General features: G+C 41.7%; 1 protein-coding gene across 8 annotated transcripts in view; it reads left to right on the top strand.

The window, feature by feature from the left end:
• Positions 1-10,338, top strand: part of PRDM11 (PR/SET domain 11) — a 66,761-nt gene extending 56,423 nt beyond the window's left edge. For all 8 annotated transcript variants that reach the window (XM_053257474.1, XM_053257506.1, XM_053257485.1 and 5 more), the window contains one exon: positions 411-10,338. In XM_053257474.1, coding sequence (XP_053113449.1) covers positions 411-2,572 — 2,162 coding nt within the window. In that variant the 3' untranslated portion in view covers positions 2,573-10,338. The remainder of the gene's footprint in view (positions 1-410) is intronic.
• The last annotated feature ends 7,378 nt before the right edge of the window (positions 10,339-17,716 follow it).

Here is a 17,716-nt window from a genome sequence, read left to right as displayed (position 1 = left end):
CTTCATGGCATGTTTGAAGTATGTAATGTATCCTTTCCCTTTTCCTCACCTCTGAAGGACTTTGCTTCTTACTCCGTAGACTTAATGCAAGTGTGTGTGTTTCTTTTTTTTAAAAAGCTCTTTAACTTCCTTTCAGATCATGCTCTCTCATTAATTCTTTTGTGAATGTGAACATAATCAATAACTGGGGTTTGTTGCCCAAATTAACTCTGTCTATTAGAAATTTATTATTTGAAAATGAAGGGATCTCAACATGTTAATAAACCAAATTTTACTTTAGTGATGTGTGTTCAGTTTTGCTGCACACCAAGTATGTGTGCTGCCATGTGTGGGTTGTGGGATAGTTGGTTTTTCTGGCTGTTTATGTTATTTCTGAGAACTCTGTCTTAAACTCTCTAATATTTTTGCAGCTTCAGAAGGCATCATGTCCGTTCCCACCATCATGGAGGATGATGACCAAGAGGTGGATTCAGCAGATGAATCAGTCTCAAATGACATGATGATAGCCACAGATGAGCCCTCCAAGATGTCTGCTGTCACCAGGAGGATTCGGCGCTTCAAGCAAGAGTGGCTGAAGAAATTTTGGTTTCTGCGGTACTCCCCTACACTGAATGAAATGTGGTGCCATGTCTGCCGGCAGTATACAGTGCAATCCTCTCGGACTTCCGCCTTCATCATTGGCTCTAAGCAATTTAAGATACACACTATAAAACTTCATAGCCAGAGCAACCTCCACAAGAAGTGCCTGCAGCTTTACAGGCTCAGGATGCACCCAGAGAAGACAGAAGAGATGTGCCGAAACATGACTTTGCTCTTCAACACGGCCTACCATTTAGCTATGGAAGGCCGGCCCTATTGTGACTTTAGGCCTCTTGCAGAACTACTGAGAAAGTGTGAACTCAAAGTGGTGGATCAGTATATGAATGAGGGAGACTGTCAAATCTTAATTCATCATATCGCTCGAGCTCTTAGAGAGGATCTAGTTGAACGGGTCAGGCAATCTCCTTTCCTCAGCATCATTTTGGATGGGCAGAGCGATGACTTGCTTGCTGACACAGTTGCAGTTTATGTACAGTACATCAGCAGTGATGGGCCTCCAGCCACTGAATTCCTCTCTCTCCAAGAGTTGGGCTTTTCCACAACAGATAGTTATGTCCAGGCATTAGATAGGGCTTTTTCCTCCCTGGGAATAAGGCTGCAGGATGAAAAGCCAAGTGTTGGTTTGGGAGTAGATGGTGCTAACATTACTGCCAGCCTTAGAGCCAACATGTACATGACAATCAGAAAGACTCTGCCTTGGTTGCTCTGCTTACCCCTTATGGTACACAAGCCACACTTGGAAATATTGGATGCAATTAGTGGGAAAGAGCTTCCATGCCTGGAAGAGTTAGAGAACAACCTGAAGCAACTGCTCAGCTTTTATCGTTACTCCCCCAGGCTGATGTGTGAGCTTAGGGTCACCGCTGCTACTCTCTGTGAGGAGACTGAATTCCTGGGAGATATTAGAGCAGTGAAATGGATCATTGGAGAGCAAAATGTTCTCAACGCTCTGATCAAGGATTATCTGGAAGTGGTGGCCCATCTCAAAGATGTCAGTGGCCAAACCCAAAGGGCAGATGCATCTGCCATCGCCTTGGCTCTCCTGCAGTTCCTTATGGATTACCAGTCAATTAAGCTGATATATTTTTTGCTGGACGTCATTGCTGTACTTTCACGCCTTGCCTTTGTCTTCCAAGGTGAATATCTCCTTGTGTCGCAAGTTGATGACAAAATAGAGGAGGCCATCCAAGAGATCAGCAGGCTGGCAGATTCTCCTGGCGAATATCTACAGGAATTTGAGGAGAACTTCCGTGAAAGCTTTAATGGTGTTGCTGTGAAAAACCTACGGGTGGCTGAAGCCAAATTCCAGTCAATTCGAGAAAAAATATGCCAGAAGACCCAGGTGATTCTAGCTCAAAGGTTTGAGCCCCGCAGCCGAGCGTTTGTGAAAGCATGCCAGGTGTTTGACCTTGCAGCTTGGCCAAGAAGCGCAGAGGAGCTCATGAGCTATGGCAGGGAAGACATGGTGCAAATCTTTGAGCATCTGGAAGCTGTTCCGTCCTTTTCCACAGAAGTCAGCAGGGAGGGCATGGACACCAGAGGGAGTTTGCTCATGGAATGGCGAGAACTCAAGGTGGATTATTATACCAAAAATGGTTTTAAAGATTTAATCAGTCACATTTGTAAATACAGGCAGCGATTTCCTCTTTTAAATAAAATAATCCAGATCCTCAAAGTCCTTCCCACCTCCACAGCCTGCTGTGAAAAGGGGCGCAATGCTCTTCAGAGGGTGCGCAAAAACAATCGTTCTCGGCTCACTCTGGAACAGCTCAGTGATCTTTTGACAATTGCTGTTAATGGACCACCTATTGCCAACTTTGAAGCCAAGAGGGCACTAGATAGTTGGTTTGAGGAGAAATCTAGCAATAGTTATGCACTGTCTGCAGAAATGCTAAGCAGGATGTCCTCTCTGGATCAGAAACCAGTGCTACAGAGCATGGACCACGGATCAGAATTTTACCCTGATATTTAGCAAGGAATGCCTCTCATTTAGAAAGCTGTTGAATTTTTTTTAAATCAATACTCTAAGCTTTGATATATTATATTATATGTAAACCCCACACTGAAAATTATCTGATGGAAGCTAGGAGGAATTTTTAAGAATGAGACCACACTTAACATTTACTGACATCTTCAACCGTGGCAGCTGCAGTGTAGGTGGCAACATTTCATTCTTCAGAAACATGTGCTGGGGCCATAGTCTGCATTTTCAAACTGAATCAATGTATAAGCTAGACATGGCAGGCTGTCGTCATCCTACTTCTCACTTTGCTTTCATTTATGTATCTGTTTTCTCCCTCTGCCATTTTCCCTTCGTTTGTCAAGTGTTGAGCCATTTCAGCTCCTTACTAATGATCACCAGGTTTTTCTGAGCCCTGTGTGTACATCTTGGAATTCTTTTCCAACTCCCCAGTTTCATCTAGGTTAGAATGGATTCTTACACACCTTCTGATATCTGGTAAACTTCTTTGTTTCTGTCAATTAACCCGTGATGGCCCTTTCTCGGTCTTACACACCAATGGGCATTTTGCATATAAGGCAAATGATTCTGCTACTCCTGTGAAAGTTCTACTAACAAGTCATGTATCTGACAATATGATAGCATGTGCAGATTAAAATAGCATAATGCAGAAGTTGGGGAGGGGTTTTGTTGGGTTTTTTTGCATTTATATTTTTATATCATAGGGGATAAGGAAAAAAATTAAACTTTACTGAAAACCCGGGCTGCTGTGGAAGCTAGATAGCCAATGAGTCAAGTCCCATAATAGGGTGGAGACTCCAGGGCTTAAAATATATGTATGTTAATTTTATGTTATTTATACTCTGTCTTTATAATCATAAATGGGTTGTGTCTTCTGTTTGTTTGGTTTTTTAATAAGTGAAAGAAATGCCTGCTATATTTCTGTGGCAGGGGATATCAATGCAAGCTCCATCTTTGGCTGTTATCACATGACAATGTTCTTTGAGAAGTTCACATATCCTCCTTTGACTAAGATTTTAAAATTCCATTGTGTGGCAAAAGAAAATGGAATGTTGTGCTTATTTCTGTGAACTGTTCCTTTTGAAGGGTGCAGAGTCTGACAGAAGTATGAAAATTGGGATTTGCAGTTGAAACTATAAACACATTTGTGGAGATCCTTTTTTTTAACCCAAACAGGTCAGGTTAAATAAGCCAAAACAAGCACAAAATCTCCACTAGTGTTTGTGCCATGCACTGCTAATATGATATAGGGCTGCATCATGACTGTATTGGATAATCACAGGAATAAGAAGGAACTCTTTTGCCCAGAACTACTACTAGGATGGCATGTTTCCAGAGGGACTAACCTCATGCCAGTCTGCATTGTTTTTGATATATAGCAATGATGTCAGTTACACTGAACCTTTCCTTATCCCCCACCCTCTCCCCACCCCTCTTTTTCCTACCCCTTCCCATTGGTCTTGGTGCTAAGGTATCTCTGGAACCGTTGCTGCTAGATTATAGCTTTTCATTTATATAAATATATTATTTTATTTTAAAACAGTATGTTTTCAATGGTAATGTAGCATGCTATTAAAGCAGTTTTTCTCTTAAGGTATATCTGCACCGGGGTCCCCTGCTGCATCCCCCACCCCCCGATTTCAGTTCGTCCCTCATTGTCCCAGAAATAATCCTAGCATTTTTCTCATGCAGATGTGCTTCTTACTGTCAGGACTCTAGGCTTATTTTTTAGACAGTATCTTTGTTGTGATGTCCAAAGAAAAGTGGGGATGAAGGCAAGGCTTTTTGCTGTCTGTCCTTGGTATTGTAAAGTAACTGGAGTTGTCCAAGATATTCCTCTCCATCTGCAGATAAAAAGACAACAAGAAGAAAAAAATTCATTAGTTGTTTATAACAAATGCATAATATTAGTATAATTATTCTTTTTAAAAAGAAAAGAGGTATTGAGGTAAAGGAAAACAGATGGAGGTAGGTAGGATATCATTAAAAATTGTCCAATATAATTGTGCAAAAATTGCTACATAATGCGATGCTGATTTTCGTGTGTGAGGACAGACGAAAGTGAAGGATTAATCAGGGACAATCAGGGATAGGAAACGGGATGAAGTGCAGGCTACATCAACTCCTTTTGCGGAAAGAACTGGTGCAAATATACCTTCGGTCATTTCCACTGCCAAGGTTCGTGCACTGCCTTCTCACTCCACCCCACCCCTGGCTGAAAAAGAAGCACAGAGATCGGTGGCTTGTTTGCTTTCCAGTAGTCTCTCTCTCTTTTAACCTCACAAGTAATGTTTATACTGGGATTCAAAAAATTGTGTGGGCTCTCTCTCTCTCGATCTATCTATCTCTATCTGTATATATGCCTTTGACCTTGGGGTGAAGGTGAGAATGATGGGCAGATGAAGATTCTTTCACCAATATTAAGTCCATATAGCTTTGACAATTTTTGCCAGTAATTACACCATCAATATTAACATACCCTGACATTTGTCCACCAGTGTTCTTAGTTCCAGAATAGCTGTTACTCCTCGCTAGCAATAGACAGAATAGTTTGTTTACACAACCAAAAAATATAGATGAATACTTTCTTCCATTCTTTACTGCCAGTGGTTTTTGGTCACATTTATGGGCCATGGAATATCCCAGCCACCTCTGGGATTTTCACTGGCTGTTTTTGAAGGAGTTAAAATCAATAGAGCACCTGGATCCAAATAGTGGCATGCATTGATAAAGATAATTTGCAGGATGTAGTTGATGGTTTGTGCTTTGCAGCACTCATTCCTTTCTATAGTGTTACAGCAGAGTGAGTAGACTAGGTAGTGTCTCTAGAGTGAATCCAAACCATGATTTGCATTAAGAAACAGAAATTGAACAAAAATGTCTGTATGATTTAATGTACAGTAGAATGTCACTGCAACATGCCCTCCCAAGTGTCAACAAATTGCTAGGACTAGTTAATCTGTTTTCCATGTTATCTTTCATACTTTTTCATTATCAGTTTGAACAAGGAAGATTTTGGTAGCATACAAAGTTGACCTCAGCCCTCTGTCAGAAGAGCAAGATGCTTTTCGTTTAATGGACTATTCCCCTTCCATAGTTGTTATGAACTTTTGCTAAGCAAGAAAAGTCATGACACCTCTTCCTGTGCTCCATTTATGCCCAAGTCTTGATGGGCTGTAGTGTTCTGTATGTAAATGGACAATAAAATGAAAAATTTGTAACAATCAGAATGCTAAGTGTAGAAAAGGTACATGGCATAAGCTTCCATGAAAGCTTCCTCTTCTAGTTTTAGGACGTTCAGAACAATCCAAGCATGTGTTTAAAAATCAGGGTACGTTCAATCCAACCAAAAGTAATCGTTTTTTTTAAGTCCACTTGGTTTTAGTAGGGGACGAAAGCATGCACTTAACTCATTTGTATTAAAATCAATGGAGCTTCAAAGTGCGTACATTTTACTGGATCAAGGGGTTGGGTTTTTTTGCATTTGGAAGATTTCAGGTTATCAGTTCATGTAAATAGTTAATCCAACTTGGTCAAACGCGACTGATGATCTCTAGGAGTCAAGTTACATTTGCAGCCTTAGCTATGATACTACAAAAACTGTCTTTCTATTTAAAATATGATGGGTTTCCACAGCTGTGCTCCAAAGTGGCAAAACTTCTTGTCTTTTTGTTATCAAATATGATCTATTCAGAATCCAAGTTCTCAGTCTGATGGAAATGTATGCCGTGTTCCATCTCTAAAACTTCTTCCAAATTCACCAGCAAAATATGCCATTATCATTACACTTGAGTGGTGTAACATGTTTCATCACACACACACACACATCCCTTTTGTGATGGAGTTGCTTATTTTAGTTAAAGGACAGAGATGCCTAGAATAAAATCCTGGCTCCTCTGAGATCAGTTCCACTTCAGTGAAGTCATAAGTCAAACCTAGGATTCAGTTGTGCAGTAGTTAGTAGTAGTTCTGGCCAGTTGCCAACAAGTCAACCTGTTACACTATGCAAATGGTACTAATTTTTGGCATGCTGTGAATAAAAATCTGTTTGCTAAATGTTTTAGTGGTAATGATAACATAAAGACATGGTGTGTGATCCAATCTGATCTCATCTGTAGCCCTTGTTGAATGTCCGTAGCCAGGTATATAATAACTGCAGGATGAGGACTACATTAAAAATGTGTATTGGAGGGTAAAACAGCTTTTTATTGCCACTCTGTATCCCTAGGAGGGTTTTGAGCAATTGTATTCAACTGATACTTGTCTAAGCTCACTTGTTACACTTGAGCTGTCTGATCACAGTCTCAATCAGGCGAACTAAAGAAAGGCTGAATGCTGTGAAAATAAGACACTAGAGGGCGTCAGCTGATAGCCGTTTGTGGGCAAAAAAGCACAAGGGAAGAGCTATTTGGTGTATATCGGAAAGTCTCTATTTGAAACACTTTATACTGGTTTCTCATGGAATGAGGAGGGGATAAAAGATGTCAGCTCAAAATATACCTCTTGGGAAACCAAATGGGATCAGGCATCCTGTTCTGTTCTTTCAATAGTTTATTGTTATGAATGTGTGATCTCTTAGAATACAAAAATGTTTGAAGGACAAAAAGGTGATGGTTTGTAATCAAATATTTCCTTTATAGCATCTGATGGATTAAACTGTGCACTTCTTACTTTCAGAGTCCTGACTCAAATGGGGTTAGATTTCCCACCTACCTTTTTAACTCAGGCTCTTCTTACAGATGTATGCTTCTGTTTGGCAGAAGCATACTAAGCACATATTCCTGTGGTCATCAAGCCAAATGGAACAGGGATGATGGTAATGGAACAGGATACCAAAGTTCTTCCTACATTAGCAAAAGCACAGTGAGAACGAGTGTAGACATTGCAAGTACATGCTCTTACAGAGGGCTGGTTCTGGCACACTTTTTTGCATTAAAATGGGGTTTTTGTGTGTGCGTGTGTTGCTTGTGCCTGTTGCTTGCACTTTTGCTGGAATGGACTCTCAAACATCTTGGTCCCGCAGCACAAACACAGCTACTAGGGAGTCTTTCAGGTTAAACTGGGGCTGACATCTACAAAAAAATAACATCCCTTTAGAGACTCCTGTCTTAAAATAAAATAAAGGTTTCTTGAACAGTACATACCTGTACTCTGCTTTTCAGTCACTCCAGTAATATCTATGCAATTCCCACCTCCCTTGGAGACATGTAAAATGCATATGCATGAAACCTGCTGTATGTGCTCAGTGCACATGCATGTAAGGTACAATCCAAGAAAGGACTTGTGCCCTGAAAATCCCATTGTTTTCAATGGTATATCTCTGGATTGCATTCACTGGGCCTGATCCAACCAAAGCCAAACACTTTTAGGTCACATTGATTTCAGTAGCAAAGAGCTGAGCCCGTGCTTAATTTCCTCTTTGAAATCAGTGGGACAGAGCTGTCGACCTTTGACTAGGGCATGATCATAGCCTATATATGATAAGCCAAGTACCAATGCATATACAAACACACCATGTAATGAACTAATTCACATGCCTATGTATCACTATATAAATAAAGTACTATATATTTATATATTTCTATGTTTCCAATAGATAGATATATACAAGACATTTAGAAATAACCGACTGTTGTGGTGCAAAGGATGGCTTTGTTGAGAGGCATACTGCACTGAAGACTAAAGTCCTCAGTGTTTTAGAAAGGCTATAACGATAGCAGGTAGCCTTGCCCTAAGGTCTGCCTACATGTATAAAGCGATGAAGTGAAAAAGATTTTGCTGTGAGGAAGAATTCTTCTATTGGCATGGAAGACAAGATGCCAGATGAAGCCTGTGTTGGGACCTTCTTGTCAGCAATGACAAGTAAACACTTCCCCATTGGTGTTGATTATACTATAGATACTCACTTTGGCTGATATACATCTTATCCACATATGCACTTTCCCACCTCTGAGTGTATTGATTTTAATGAATCCAAATCCCAGTATATTGAATATAGCTTGCATCCCCTGCCCCGCCCCCAGCTGGTATTATTTGATGGCTGACAAAACAAAATGGTGTGATAAACTTAGGAGTGAAATCCAGGCATCATTTGTGTGTGGGAAAGCCCCATTGATTTCAGTGGCATTCATTCCCAAGCAATTAGGTGTAAGATTGCATTAGGATTGTATGTGGAACACAAGTCAGAGCAAGGTCAAAAAAGGGAGAGAATGGAAGATGGAGCAGAGCATAAGAATAGAGCTATGGGTACAATGGTAAATAGGTGGATGGATTTAGTTGGGGAGCCATGCCAGTGGCTTTCCCTATCCATGCATTTGTCTTGCTGTTCCTCAGCTATGTTTCTCATCCTGTCTGGTTACATTTCAAAGAGCAGCTACTTTTTAATTGTGAACTGAGCAAACAGGTTGACTGTCAAAATGGCTTTCAGGATGGACAATAGTAAGACAGATCTGAAAGCTGCATTGATTTCAGAAGTGTTGATTTGCGGCATTATGACTGAACCACTCCAGCGAAATAACTTGTAATGTGATTATACTCTTTGTAATATGAATGGCAGATTTGTGCATTCGTTGCAGACCCAAGCTGCAATTTTCATTTATCATCCTTTGTGAAATATATGTCAAAGTCTTTGAGCTGGACAGCTTCTTTCCCTTCTCCCTTTCACTACACACATGCTCTGATTTGGAGAAAGCCATTCAAATTATGCAGTTGGGAATTATTTTCTGTTTGCTTAAATCTGTAAGGCAGGTACCTAGGATAGCAAGACTCTTTTAATTCAGTGCTAGCAATTTTCACTGGTTCAGTTGTTTCATCCCGTGAAGTGGGGGAAATGTTAGATTTGAACTTCCAGTTATCCAATCACTATGTAATGCCTTATGCAAGTTTTTAAAAAATGTTTTTGGGGGGCTGGTGAGGGAAATGTAGTAATCGTTACTTTTTCCTCAACCACAGAGCTATCTATCTACATGCACTGGTGTTGCACAGTGCCGCAAGCTTGTGCCGCACCCCTCTGGTGAGTTTGTTATCGTTTGTTATTTGTCTGGGCTTTGCCACCACACAACTCTGGAAACCCACCTCAGTTACAAACCTGGCCTACCTGAAACCCCGCAAGCTGCTGGACTGTAGAATACGAGAACAGCTACCTAGAAAACATACTCCTCAGGACTGAAACTCATGGAAAGTTACCCTCTTGTGGCTACTGGGTCGGCTCTCCAGCCTGCATGCTGCCAACAAAGCACCCTCACTCTGTACAGAAATCCCCTCAAGCACTGCACCTCATGTATAGAAATCTCCCCAGCCCATGCTGGGGAGGCACATCACACAAACTGTAATTATATAAATACCACAGGAGAAGTTGGGTTTCTTCTATTCAGGCATCCCCACAGACTCACTTTACAAGAATCAAAGGGAGAGAAGATACCCCCCTCATGTTTGCTTCTCCCCCTTCCCATTTCAAGCTCAGTTTCAAACTGTTAGTTCAATGATGCACACACACAAATGAGGGGAGGGGGATAAGCAATCTAGAAGTCTATTATTACATATGTATTAAAATGTTAATATCACACTTTTTTTCTGACGTTTAAAATGTTATTACTTTGCAGACTATGCTTTATAGTACCTGTGTGAAAGGGCCTAGGACACTGGATACGAATAGAGCTATGTTGATATATCATAGTATGTACACAAAAACTTTCATTTTGTCATACATTATACTTGTAATGTAAAATGATTATTAATAAAAAAAACACTTCAGTTTATCAAGGTGAGTGAAATGTGTCTTTATAACAGATATATTAATTGAACCCTCATGTTCATTAAGAGGGAAGTGGCTAAATATTCCGGGAATAGTTTACGAAGAGCTTTGACAGAGTAACGTAGCAGAAGACATCCATAATTTTCCTTCCATAGAGTACACTGATTTTTTTCCTGTACCATACCACAGACAGAATCCATACATACACAGGCCAAACAGCAGATCCATCTAAAGCTTTTGGTGCAGGAGACATTTCTTCCCCTCCCCTTGACTAACATTTGTGGTGGCAACAGCCTCAGTTTTCACTTGCTTGGTTCATTTTTGCTGCTCCTCAAAGTGACAAGCATTTTGTTCGCTCACCCTCTCCATGGTGTTCTTCAGCCCTTTTCTATTTCTTCTCATTTGTTCTCATTGGCTGGCTGGGAAGAGTAAGCATAAGAGGCTTTTGAGCCTTTTTATGGTACAGCAAGACTGTTAGAACTTTCTATAAAGTAAAGGTTGCCTGCCCAATTAGAAAAACCACTGACAGGGCCTGGTTTCCCTGGGGGTGGGCCTTCATGTTGTTGTGGGGGATCTATGTCAGGGATTGAGAGGCCCTCTGGAATAGGATGGTATGTGGCACAGAAAAGGAAGATCCACAAAAATAAGAACTGTTCTCATAAGAGCACCTTGAGATCCAAGCCAGCCCCAACAGTTAAAGATGTGCACAGACCACAGTTTGAACTGTGGTTTGAGCACATTTCGGGACCGGGGCCTGGGAGCTTAAGAAAGAGGAGAGCAGGTCCTGCTCTCCACCACCCCATGTAGCTTTCTGCTGGGGCAGCACGCATCCCAAGAAGCCCCTCACGGTGTGAGCACACACACGGCATCTGCACATGCATGGGTGCCATTTGTGTGGTCAGCATGGTATTGTAAGGACTTGGTCTCCTCTTTTGTAAAGCTCTCAGGCCCTGCTGCTGAAATGTGCTCGAACCGTAGTCCGTGCACATCCCTACCAACAGTATCCTATACATTCATGCTTCAGCCCTCTGATCTCTTCTTTGGTAGTGAGAGGAAGAGTGCTTTCTGACAGGGGCCCAAGATTTGCCAGTTTCATCAACATGCTTCATGTTCGAGATGGGGAACTCACTGCAGTCACAAGATGGTCATTGTTCAATGGCCCATCAGAGAATCTCTTCACATCAGCTCCCTGCAATTTCAGTGGGACCTTGGAGAATCTGTATATCCATTGTAATGAACAGTTGTTCAGTTGCTACAGACAAGCCACTGCAACATTTTATATAAAAAAGCAAGAAATTATAGGTTCAAGGACTTTATGTGGAGAGAAGCTTTCCTCATCAGTGCTGGTGCATAGCCCACAATATATTAAAACCGTGTTACAAGATGGTTGGTAGGCAAAAGAACAATCGCCCTACAGCTGTCCTCGGCACAGATCATAATATGTAACTGGTCCCTAAAGGACTTGGTGGTTCACTGGCTTTTCAAGCATCTGGGAGACTCTGCTGTGAAACTTTGGGTAATAAGAGCAAACAGAAAGTGCCCCATATTCTGCAGGAGGTCCATTTAGAAACCTCAGTCCATGGGGAATACTCCTCAGATTTGCATGGACAGAGGTAGTGCCCAGTGCTTTTCCACCATTGCCCTTGATGGCAATAAAATGGGGGGGGGGATTGACAAGGAAAACATTCAATATTACTAATAGCCCCATTCTGGCTGGAACACCTGGTACCCAAACAAAAATATTTCTTAGCCTTTTTTTTTGGTCTTGTCCAAGTTCCTGTCCATTAGTGGTGTCTCCTTCATTCTTACTACTCTGATGAACATGTCATTTAAAATGATAGCTTGTTATTATTTAGACTGTCTCTCAAGGTTGATTTTCTGGCAGCCTTTACTTCAGGAAAGAGAGTAAGTGAACTCAGCGCTATTACATAAAATGCACCGTTCTTGAACATGCTTAAGAAAATAGTTGTCTTATGTCAGAGTCTGTTGTTTCTCCATTGTTCAAAGCTTGGCTCTGCCTTTCAAAGTGACTAGGACATAATAACTTGCTTCAAGTAACAATGCACACACAGTGCTAGCCCTCACACTAGTCCCTATGTTTCCAAGGCACAGGGCTATAACCCTGTGCACACACTGTCATTTGAAGCATGCATGCAGCATTGGGATGTCAGCAAGTGTTATCTGTGGTATTTCATAGGTCTATTATTGACAAAGAGTGTGCTGAACTCTCTGGTTGTACAAAGAGCACTAAATTTCTACTTGCACAGGATTTCTGAGACGATTATGATTATTTATTTATATATTTATTTAATTTAAAAATATTTGAATCTTGAATTATATCAACAATTCACCCTTATCATTCTTTGAGTGGTCAGTGTTGCCCATTAACGGTTCTTGCTCATTGATTAGCATACAGGCATCTTTGGTACTTCTGCACAAAGGTACCTTAGTAGCAAATATTGGCAAAGGAGCAATTGAGCCTTCACCACATCATAGCACTACAATGGGAGCCAGTGTGGACAAAGCAATGCAGCAGACTACCTTTTCATGACATGACCTTAAAAAAAAAAAGAAAAAAAAAACTAGTTGGGGAGAGGTGGGAGTACCTCATGCTCCAAAAGCTTTAGAAGGACCCACTACTGGGTCTGCAGATGTTCAGACAGCCTATGCACAACTACAAAGAGCCAGTCAAAGGACAGTAGGTACGGGTACATGTAAATATTGTTCACTGATGGGATCTTTCTTTTAAAGAAAAAAGGAAGGGGGGGGAGACTTCCTGGCAAAAGCATTTTTTTGTCCCTTAAATACCCAGTTAGTTGCTTTTTAATGAAGATCAGCATGTGGACATTTGCACAAACCTTATGGGGAAATGGCTTCTTGCCAAGCCAGAGGTTGTTGGTTCAAATCCCTGCTGGTATGTTTCCCAGACAATGGGGAACACTTATATCGGGCAGTAGCGCTATAGGAAGATGCTGAAAGGCATCATCTCATACTGTGCGGGAGATGGCAATGGTAAACCCCTCCTGTATTCTACCAAAGACAACCACATGGCTCTGTGGTCGCCAGGAGTCGACACCGAATCAACGGCACATTTTAAGTTGCCCACCCTTCAAGACTTGCTTAGGTCACCATCAGAAAAACTGAATGCTTTTCCAGTCACTTCACTGCAAGGAGAAGGCTTCTGCTGATGAAGATGGGCCAGGAAGCACAAAGTTGCCGGCTTTATAGAATACTTTTGCTTGCTTAGGGGAGAGGGCTTTTGCTTTACTCCCTCCCTTTGCTGTCTATTAAAAGGCCATTTGTCTCTATGCTTCCAATTGTAAGAGAGTGCCTTCTTTGTCATGATCCCTGCCACATGTAACGATCTTCTGAAGAAGTCTGGTTACAGTTGCCACCGGCTCGTCTGGTGGCGACCCGGGACCAGGCTTTCTCTGTGGCTGCCCCAGGCCTTTGGAATATGCTCCCCACTGAAATAAGAGCATCTCCTTCTCTGTTTGTTTTCAGGAAGACCCTCAAGACTCGCATGTTCTCACATGCTTTTAATTAGAATTAATTTTAATAATTTGTTTTAATAATTGTTGCATGTGATTGTTTTAATTGTGTTTTGTGGATTTTAATCAGTGACTGTTTATATTGTGTTAAACTAGGCGGTGTACTATTGTGTACACTGCCTAGAGATGTACATATCAGGGGCTATAAAAATATGATAAATAAATTTCCATACAGTATTGGCATGTGTAGGTATGAGATTTTAGAAAACTGCACATCCCTAGGAGTGTCCCTAGGAGAGGAGAGCTGGTCTTATGGTAGCAAGCATGACTTGTCCCCATAGCTATGCAGGGTCTGCCCTGGTTGCATATGAATGGGAGACTTGATGTGTGAGCACTGCAAGATATTCCCCTCAGGGGATGAAACCGCTCTGGGAAGAGCAGAAGTTTTCAAGTTCCCTCCCTGGCTTCTCCAAGACAGGGCTGAGAGAGATTCCTGCCTGCAACCTTGGAGCAGCTGCTGCCAGTCTGTGAAGACAATACTGAGCTAGATAGACCAATGGTCTGACTCAGTATATGGCAGTTTCCTATGTTCTTATGTTCCTATGTCTCTAATATGCACATTTCTTTATCTTGCACATAAGCATGGATGCAAGCACAGCACTGCTAACCGGGCAGTGAGGCACTGATTGACGTGGGGAGCCTCTTTATGTTTAGGAGAGAGTAACCATGCCTATCCAACCATAGCACAGTGTCCATCCATGGGCTGTTGCTGTGTCTACCTTGTGTTTCTTTTTAGATTGCCCTTTGGGAAGATTCCTTGGGGACTCTTCTCATTCTTTTTCTATATAAATCTCTTGAACTTTATTACTAAAAAGCAGTACGCTGTTAATAATAAATCATTATTAATAGTACAAGTAGTAGTAGTAGTTTCAAACCTTAGCCTTTTGTTCTATGGGCAATTGAGCCATCAGGATATGCAGTGTATCACCAGCAGAGGGCTTGTTTTCCCTTTCTCTTTGGTTATTTCTCCCCAAGACCCTTCAAAGTGGACACTGCTGCCTATGCTGGAGAAAAAATACAAAAGAACCTTATCTGCCTGGTCTCTTCCTGTCACTTTTCACAAATGCACTGTATTTTCTTACCTTCCATGTGTGGTAAAGACTGCCCATTATATAGAAACTGATTTTTTAATTGCATGGTGCTACATCTTCTAGCACCCTCTAATTGTGAGCAAATTGCTTGGAATTAAACTACATTGAAAGGCCCTGTTCTAGGGAAGAAGAAGGGAAAAAACTCTGCCTCTTCAAAGTGCCATTATGTCTGCCTGAGGTAAAAAGGCTTAATAGAAAGGAAGCTTGTATTTGAAGGTAGCCATGTTAGACCTGCAGCTTTTCTCCTAATCCGATTATCTGTTTCAATGCCAAATTGCCCGCAGAGTCCAGCTGTTAAGAGAAATGTATATGCCTGTAAAAATGAAGTGAGTATTCCTCTTTCTTTAATAAATGGATTTTTCTCATTCACTCTTTTTGTGAAACCCTTGGATATGTGACTTTGATTCCCTTGGTATGTGAAACAATACAAAGAAACCTTGCAACAATCCCTTAGCTGAGAGACTATGGGGAGTTTCAATTCATGTTTCCAAAGGAGGCTGAGGAAAAAATGATTCCATGGTATGAATTTTCTGTTAATGAAGCTGGTTTCTATGGAGATATTTTCTATCTTACTCATCTCCGCCTCCTTTCCTTAAATCCTAGATAGATCAGTGAGACAACAGCAGAAGTGAAGTGGATGCATCAAGCTAACTATGCATCCTTATACGCTGAGTTGTGTGTGGACTTAGCAATCAGATCCTTCCCCTCAGGGCAGTATCAAGAATATCAGGCAGCCTTCAGTGATTGTGCTACTTATCTGTCTCCTTGTGAGAATCTAAGGAAGTGATGAGTATGAGGAACAGATGGCCAGGCTATGCAAGCAAAAGGTGCCTGCTACACAAACTGTATTGCTGTTCTGTTTACAAGGGCCTCTAAAAATAGCAAAGGTATCAATATAAACATGAGGCTGCAGCAGAACTGAGGGAGAAAAGCAGTTCAGATGATACTTGTGAACAGTCCTGCCCACCATGCAATCAAGGATATGAATGCACATGACCCTCTTCCTTTCCTGGCATGCTCGGTCACAATTGTGCAGGGGGGAAAGGAACAATTTCTTTGAGCAAACCCCCAATGGAAAGTGGAATAGGAGAGGAGAGCTGGTCTTGTGGTAGCAAGCATGACTTGTCCCCTTAGCTAAGCAGGGTCTGCCCTGGTTGCATATGAAAGGGAGACTAGAAGTGTGAGCACTGTAAGATATTCCCCTCAGGAGATGGAGGTGCTCTGGGAAGAGCAGAAGCTTCCAAGTTCCCTCCCTAGCTTCTCCAAGATAGGGCTGAGAGAGATTCCTGCCTGCAACCTTGGAGAAGCCGCTGCCAGTCTGTGAAGAGAATACTGAGCTAGATAGACCAATGGTCTGACTCAGTATATGGCAGCTTCCTATGTTCCACCAGTGGGTGAGTGAGAAGTGCACTTTCACAACCCCTAATTGCAGTTGGACATTCCAAACTGGCCCTTAGCTAAATTAACCCACTCTGGGATAAATAGGGTAGGGGCAGGAGAGATGCTAAATGATATGACAGAGGCACATACAGGCCATACTGTTCCCAATTCTGGTGTCTTTGCACAAAGATCCAAACGACACCTTACATTACATGTGTTGTTTGGCCCTACATATTTACTTATTTGAAAAAATAGTTTGTTTATTTAAAATATTACTATACCACCCAAAACTTCTGTCTCTGGGCAGTTTACAATTAAAATCATCCTAAACACTGAAACAATTAACAAATTAAAATCATTTATAAGATTAAAAACATTTAAAGCCCAGTAGTAAAATTATTTAAATCTATAAATCTAATTAAAAGCTTGGGTGAATAAATGTGTCTTCAGTGCCTTTTTTAAAATTTCCAGAGACAGGGAGGCTCTTATTTCAACAGAGATCCCATTCCAAAGTCCAGGGACTGCAACAGAAAAGGCCCGTTCCCAAATAGCCGCCAGTCAAGTTGGCGGCAGCCGCAGATGAATCTTTCCCGATGATCTTAGCAGGCAGTGGAGCTAATGGCAAAAAAGATCTTATCTTAAATAGTCAGGGCCTAAGCTGTTTAGGGCTTTATAGGTAATGACCAGCACCTGGAATTTTGCCTGGAAACATATTGGTAGCCAGTGCAATTCCTTCAAGACAGGAGTAATATGGTCTCTCCAATACCCAGTAATATACCCAGAGACCAACCTGGCCCCCACCTTCTGAAGCAACTGCAGTTTCCGGGCTATGTACAAAGGCAGCCCCACATAGATTGCATTGCAGTAGTCCAACCTAGAAGTTACCAGCAGATGTACCACTGTTTTGACGTCATCCATTTCAAGAAACAGACACAGCTGGTGTATCAGCCAAAGCTGGCACCTCTGGCCACCACCTCAAGCTGGGACAACAGAGAGAGGTTCAGATCCAGAAGCACCCTCAGACTGCGCACCTGTTCCTTCCAGGGAAGCGTGACCCCATCCAGAACTGGCAGATCACAATCATCTCCCGAGTTTCGAACCCGCACAATAAGTACCTCCGTCTTATCTTGATTCAGCCTCCGTTTGTTATCCCTCATCCATCCCGTCACTGCCTTCGGGCAGGTGTTTAGGGAGGTTATGCCTTCTCCTAATGATTTTGACATGGAGAAATAGATTCAGCATATTGATAGCACCCTGCACCAAATCCCATAATGATCTCTCCCAGCGGTTTCATGTAGATGTTAACATCGGAGACAATACAGAGCCCTGAGGGACACCATATGATAGTTCAGATTTTGAA

The sequence above is a fragment of the Hemicordylus capensis genome, chromosome 1, assembly GCF_027244095.1.
Source record: "Hemicordylus capensis ecotype Gifberg chromosome 1, rHemCap1.1.pri, whole genome shotgun sequence".
In the NCBI taxonomy this organism is placed as follows: Eukaryota; Metazoa; Chordata; class Lepidosauria; order Squamata; family Cordylidae; genus Hemicordylus; species Hemicordylus capensis.
The sequence above is the reverse complement of the archived record's forward strand: the minus strand, read 5'-3'. Positions and strand labels throughout refer to the sequence as shown.